The following is a 6,561-nucleotide window of genomic DNA, read 5'->3' on the forward strand; positions in this document are numbered from 1 at the left end:
CAGCACATCTTTTATTCATATTGAGAGTCACACCCATAGTACCTCACCTAGCATAAGATGTCTGGAAAAATCTCCCTTTCGAGTACACATATATATGAAGTTATATCTGCAACAAAATTTGTTTTTGAACCTAAATGACCTCTATTGAACTAACAATAAGTTTGAGACAGTCTTCTCATTTACATGTTTGGTTACTTAAATTTTTTATCTTTTTTCTTGCAACTTGTTTTGTTTAGGTGATAGTTTATTTATTACTTTGTTATTGCAATTCGGATTAAAATTATGATTTATTCTCTATTTGGTTTAGATTAGACAAATACTTTAATTTCTAATGTTTTAGTTTTTGTTTCTTGTGGTTTTGAATTTTACTACAAAATAGCATGTTAGAGATGGCAAATGAGCTTACCCGCGACCATTCGTCATGTCCTACTGCAGTTTCGGTTTCATTTGGGTTGTTGCAGACCGTACCGCTGCGAGACGAGGTCCCAGTCTCCCAGAGATATGACCAATTCTGCCCCGGCCCTGTATCCGCCCTATATATATACCATAGTGTAATTTTTTTTTTTTTTTTTGAAAAAGGGCTTCTTACCATAGTGTACTGTTGTTAATAATAATGTAACCGCTATCAGCTGGATTTTACAGATAATCCAGTGGGTCCACAATAAAACTTTCTAATTTTCATGACAGAAATTAAATATGAAAACTATGGATCTATGCGCAGCAGTCAACTTAATTAAATGTATGTAATGTGATAAACTATATATCCTTTGAGAATGAAAATATGTGGTCGACTGGCCGTACTATAAAGATATGACATTATTTGTCCGTATAAAATATTCCTCGCATAAGTTCAAAATTTTTATATATTCCTCGCATGTAAAAGAGATTTTGTTTTCTGTACGTTTTATCGATTTAGTTGATAGTTTATTCGTTAGCTGTAAGAGGCAAAGAGTGAAGGAGGTGCGAGCCGATTTTAGCCTCGAATTCTCAGATTCTCCCAGTATCTTTAATTTCATTATTTAAAATGTGTTTTTTTTGTCCAACAAACTTGATTCTTAAAAGTTCACAAAAAAAACTTGATTCTTAAAAAAAATGGCTACAAACGCATATATGATATAGATTTACGTACCTTAGGAAATTATATATAAAGAACCCTTATACCCTTCACAACATCAAATATTTAAACTCAAATTCACTTATCATCTTCACACAAAGATATCGCAATCTCTTTAAAAGTCCTCTAGTAATCATCCTTTATCATACATTTTAATCAAAACATTCCCAATTCCCAACTGCAAGCTCAGTTTTAATATTTGATTCACATTTTTTACACAAATGAAGAAGCTACCGAAGATGATTTCCGAGAAGTCGGTAGTGATCTTTAGCAAGAACTCGTGCTGCATGTCTCACACAATCAAGACTCTCTTCTTAGATTTTGGCGTGAGCCCGACGATCTATGAGCTAGATGAGATCAACAGAGGAAAGGAGATAGAACAACCACTGGCTCAGCTGGACTGCAGCCCCACCGTTCCGGTGGTGTTCATAGGAGATCAGCTCGTCGGTGGAGCCAATAAAGTCATGAGTCTTCATCTCAATCGCTCTCTCGTTCCGATGCTTAAACGCGTTGGGGCGTTGTGGCTTTGATTAAATAAATCTTACATATAAGGAGGCACTTTTGCCTCTCCTAAAGCTATCCACGTATGCATTTCATAAAGGATATGGGGTCCACTTAATGTCCGGTTTACTTTATCCGACTGACTTATGGGTTTGGTATGATTTCTGTCTTCAGCTTTTGGTCTAATAAATTAACGAAACTCTGCGTTTTAAGCATCACCCGCTTAGACCATCTTCAATGGAGGTTCTCTCCATTGAGATTCTTAATATATGTATTATGTATATATATATATATGTATATATTATATATGCGTAAATAATTGTCGGGTCCACAATTATTGTGGAACCTCATAAATAAGGGTTCTTAAAGATTCTTAAAACCCTCTTTTAAAAATCCTTATCTATGAGGTTCCACAAAAATTGTGGACCCCACAATTACTTATACATATGTAATATATACATACATATATATATACATAACACATATATTAAGAACCCCAATAGAAAAAACCCCCATTGGAAGTGTCCATATTATCCTCCTTTTTTCCAGAACTGAACTCCGCATCTCTGCTTTTCAAAGTCTCATCTTTTCGTCTACCCTTTTGTTATCTCTTCATCTTTCCTTTGTTCAATGTATCTGTTTTAATTATGCCATAATTGTTAATCACATTGGATCCAGCTTCCATGTCGACGTCTCCGTTTCTTTCGTCTCAAATCTATAAATAGGAGCAGGTTGAGACTACAATGGATTTCCAGCACCACTGTCAGTTTATCATTTTATTAAACGTAGAAAGATTCTCAAAAATGTTCCCTCTGATGCTGTTGTTTCGCACTCCGCGTTTGACAATATCCGCCTCGGAAGATCTGGCCAGTTCATTATTGCATGTCTGTTACATTTTTGGGACTCGAAAAACATCAAGAAACATGGTGAATTCATAGGAATCATTGTACTCCTCCTTAAGGTATTATAACTATAAACATCTTTTTCTCAGTTCTTTTATTCTGCTAGAGCATATGATCTAAATCTTCAATCGTTGATTGCAGAATTCGGTGATACATTGATCCATCCCTGCTGGTCGCGCCAGAAAATGTACAAATATGTACAAGATTAAGGACCACCCTTTCATTATCCGGTTCATCCCAAACAACCATTGATGAAGTCATCGATGATTTGCAAGCTCTCGCAAAGTTTGTTTCGTATACGATTGGTAGTTTATTGTATATGTAATTATATGTTGTTGATGCAGAGTTCGTGAATTAAATCTGTTCATCGCATTGCAGATGTTGTTGGGCAAGTTCAGTCTGTCCAAGGTTCAGACCTTAAGGACGCTGCGTGATGACTCGAGTTGTGGTCCGTTTCGTTGTTGAACCGTAAGTGAACAAAACCGTTACTTTTTCACTTTTTAACAAATACGATGCCACTCTATGTCATAATTGGTAATCACATTGGATCCAGATTCCATGTCGATGTTTCCCTTTCCATTCCAGTTCTTGCTTTCTCAATGTTCTAAAAAAATTGTTTAATGCTCTTACTGATCTGTTTTTTCCAGAGTGATGCATATCAAGCTACTGGTTGCTACAATTTTCTTTGCTCTGATTTTATTCAAATCAACAGCAACATAGCAATGGAAGCAAGTATCTCTCCTGTCTCTGGATATTGTAACTTGCAGTATGACATCAGCATTCTGATCTGGAAGGTATCTTAAGCCACAAAGAGAATTAAAAAAGATATGAGGCACCTTTAACTTGGCCTCTGTTACTTTGTCACAGGATCCAAAAGAGCACTGATGGATGCAATTTAGAAACGGCTATGTTATAGGATACTTGCCATCTTTTCTCTTCTCCTACTTAACAGAAAGTGCGTCAATGATTGAATGAGGAAGAGAAGTGGGGAATTCACAAGCGGATGGGCACCACACTTCAACGCAAATGGGCAGTGGTAGATTCCCAGAAGAAGGTTTTAGCAAAGCAAGTTACTTCAGGAACTGAGAGTAGATGGAAGCGTGTTGTGTTACTTGTGTTTATATATATGTTCGGTCAAACGGTTTTGGTAAAGGGAGATATGAAAAAGGAATTAATTGATATTGTTTGCAGATAATTCATGTTGTTGTCTTTGTATGTGGATCCGTTTCTCCATATAGTTTGGTTGTTACATAGTGGTGATCGTTATATCAGATGACTGTTAAGTCTTCAAATTCTAATTTTTTTTTATAATGAAGATCATGGATAATTTTCTTACAAGTCTTTTAGTTTTGACTTGGAATTCAAGTAGTGTCATTAGTTTAACTAGAAAAGTAAACAAACCAAGACAACCTAAACAGAATACTAATATCGCTGCTGAAAAGCAAAAACGCATCAAGGAAGTTGGGAGACTACAAAAGTGATATAAAAAGAAAGATTAGTAATTAATATAAGACATTTTCCGTTACAAAACCCACTTTGCAGATCTAGAAGAAGACGATCAGATTCGCTAACGATTCATAAACTCTGACAATACCAAGCAACAAGGTCAGCAATTAAACTAGCACTTTCCTTAATTGATTGTTTCTCAGAAAAAAACAAAATTTTACAACCGAGATGGCGCCTTGATTTCAAAATCACAACGGAACAACTCAAAGCTTGAAGTAGAGGAACATCTAAAATTTCCCTCACCGCCAAAGAAGGCAACATGGCCCAATTCCACAACTCTAATTCAATTTAAAACTCTGCTTTTAACTTTCAACACATTATGGCCCAACAATATATTGTTCGACCATAATGGGTTGAAAGTTAACTTGAGATTCGATCCCAATAGGCTAACTGTTAATAAACATATCGAACATTCTTGAAGAGATACGTATTAGTATAAACCATAGCCCAATAAAATTATCATCCAGGTGCAACTCTCTGACTAACACCAGAAGTTAGGCCTGGGATTTGTCCGAACCGAACCAGCCGATCCGAACCAAAATTTTTGGTTTTCGGTTCGGTTTCGGTTTTGGGTTCGGTTCAGTTTGGTATGATTTTGAAAAATAATTCGGTTTCCGGTTCGGTTCGGTTTTCGACTTTAAAAAAAAAACTGAAAATAACCTAAAATAACAAAAATGCGAAATAACAGAACCGTATCTAACCGAAAATAACTGAATTTAACTAAAAATATCTGATTTTTTTAAAAAATAAACCGGAATTAACCGAAATAAATAAATTCGGTTATTTTCGAAAAATAAAGTTAAAAACCGAAATTAACCGATAACCAAACCGAACCAAAATTTTATTTGGTTAGTTTTGGAATTAGTTTAAAAAAAGTTGGTTAACCGAAAACCGACGGTTTGGTTCGGTTCGGTTTCGGAAAACTGAAATTACAGTCCTACCAAAAGTTACAAGTCTTACGTTGACTTCCCCGTTAAAAGTATAACAATACTTTAGTATAAATAAATTTAAACCTATTAATTTTTCTCAAACAAAAAAATAACCTTTTAACAAAGTAGTCTAATGGGCCTTCTGCAATAGTTGCAATTTCAACTACTAGACAATTAGTAACTTTAAAATTACCTCCCGCACACAAAAGAAACACCAAACAAAAAAAAAAAAACCGTACCCCAGATAATACACGAAGTGTTATAAATCATTAAGTGGATGGTCTATAACCGGCCCGGTCCATAACCGGCCCATACCTAGAGAGAGAAGAGAGAGAGGCGGCCGACTAAGGAGAGAGAGGCAGCCGACTTAGGGTTTCCATATTACTAGTTTTCCTATTCCTTGTTGGTTTATGATTTGTAATCTTTCCATTTATGTTTTTTCATTTAAACTCTTTTGTAACCCATATATAAAGGGATTTATTATTCATTAATAAAAGACACAGAATTCCCTATTCTTTTACAACACGTTATCAGCACGATTGTTCTCTGCAATCTAAAGCTAAAAATCGCCAACCCCTTAAACATAACCTAGCCGGCAACTTACCTAAGAACCCTATTCTGTTCTTGCTTGTGTTCCGGCTTGCAACTATCCGATCAGCTTAAACCCTAAAGCGTTCCTGATCCTAGACTTCCTCAGTTTCCTGTTCACAACAGAGCCAGCCAACGGTCCTGATCAGACAGCTCGCAATACCGATCAGACGCTCGCGACACGTTAACAAGTGTCCAGCTCCCGTTCCCGATAAAACGTGTCCTGCGTCTCAGCTCAACCAGTACGCGTCCGACGTTCCCAGCTAGCTCACGCTCCCGAAGGACCAGCTTCCAATCCGACGATCGACGCCCCCAGCTCGAAGACGCATGAAGCAGACGAACGTCCCCGGAAGCAGTTGGCACGCGTTCTTCGTCCCAGCTGTTCACGATCCGAAAGCAACCAGCTCGTGTCCAGCTCGTGTTTGTTCTCATTCCAGCTCGAGGTTCATCCGTTCCCTTTGGTGGTCCGGTTCAACCCTACAAACAAAGGTATACCGAATAATCTGAGAACATAATGATCAAACCCTAAAACCCTAATCCATTATTATGGAAATCCGATGTTATTGATCAAACCCTAAAATTGGTATAACCTAAAACTGATCATCTCATAATCACTAGATTGAAATCGGTTCCCTAGAACATGATTAATTGTTTTATTGATTGTTTCTGATCTGAGTTATGAAACCCTAAAATTTGGAATCAAAACCCTAAAAACCCTAATTGTAAATCGGTTTTGTTTGATGTCCTTATTTGATCGATTGATCATTGAGGTTTTTTTTTTAAAAATTGTTCCTTGTTTGAATGATTGATGATCTGAGTTTTAGGATTGATAGATTGATTGTATAATCTGAATCTCGAATTTAAATCCTAAAGGCCTTGAAAGCTTGATCACATATTGCTAAAATCGAATTCTAGTATTGTTTAAATCAAAACCCTCGATATCATAATAAGAAACCGATTGATTAGGGTTGTTTGCATAAACATATAAAACTGAATATGAATTGCATTCGTCTTGTTTTAA

General features: G+C 36.3%; 1 protein-coding gene across 3 annotated transcripts; it reads left to right on the forward strand.

Annotated features, from left to right (window-relative positions):
- Window positions 1-1,223: 1,223 nt before the first annotated feature.
- Window positions 1,224-3,748, forward strand: LOC106310803 (monothiol glutaredoxin-S4-like). 3 transcript variants are annotated; one of them, XM_013748026.1, is made up of 6 exons: window positions 1,224-1,770; window positions 2,294-2,576; window positions 2,659-2,822; window positions 2,896-2,985; window positions 3,165-3,311; window positions 3,385-3,748. In XM_013748026.1, the coding sequence occupies exon 1, from the start codon at window positions 1,336-1,338 to the stop codon at window positions 1,642-1,644; it is 309 nt and encodes a 102-aa protein (XP_013603480.1). In that variant the 5' UTR covers window positions 1,224-1,335; the 3' UTR covers window positions 1,645-1,770; window positions 2,294-2,576; window positions 2,659-2,822; window positions 2,896-2,985; window positions 3,165-3,311; window positions 3,385-3,748. The 3 variants fall into 3 exon arrangements, with proteins under 3 accessions (XP_013603480.1, XP_013603478.1, XP_013603481.1); XM_013748024.1 differs by having other exon boundaries at window positions 2,659-2,985; XM_013748027.1 differs by lacking the exons at window positions 3,165-3,311; window positions 3,385-3,748 and having other exon boundaries at window positions 2,896-3,034.
- Window positions 3,749-6,561: the final 2,813 nt, after the last annotated feature.

This window comes from Brassica oleracea, chromosome C8, assembly GCF_000695525.1.
Source record: "Brassica oleracea var. oleracea cultivar TO1000 chromosome C8, BOL, whole genome shotgun sequence".
Lineage (NCBI taxonomy): Eukaryota > Viridiplantae > Streptophyta > Magnoliopsida > Brassicales > Brassicaceae > Brassica > Brassica oleracea.

Bases quoted from the DNA above. Each gene is read 5' to 3' on its own strand.
- LOC106310803 (XM_013748024.1), top strand. From the start codon at position 1,336: ATGAAGAAGCTACCGAAGATGATTTCCGAGAAGTCGGTAGTGATCTTT.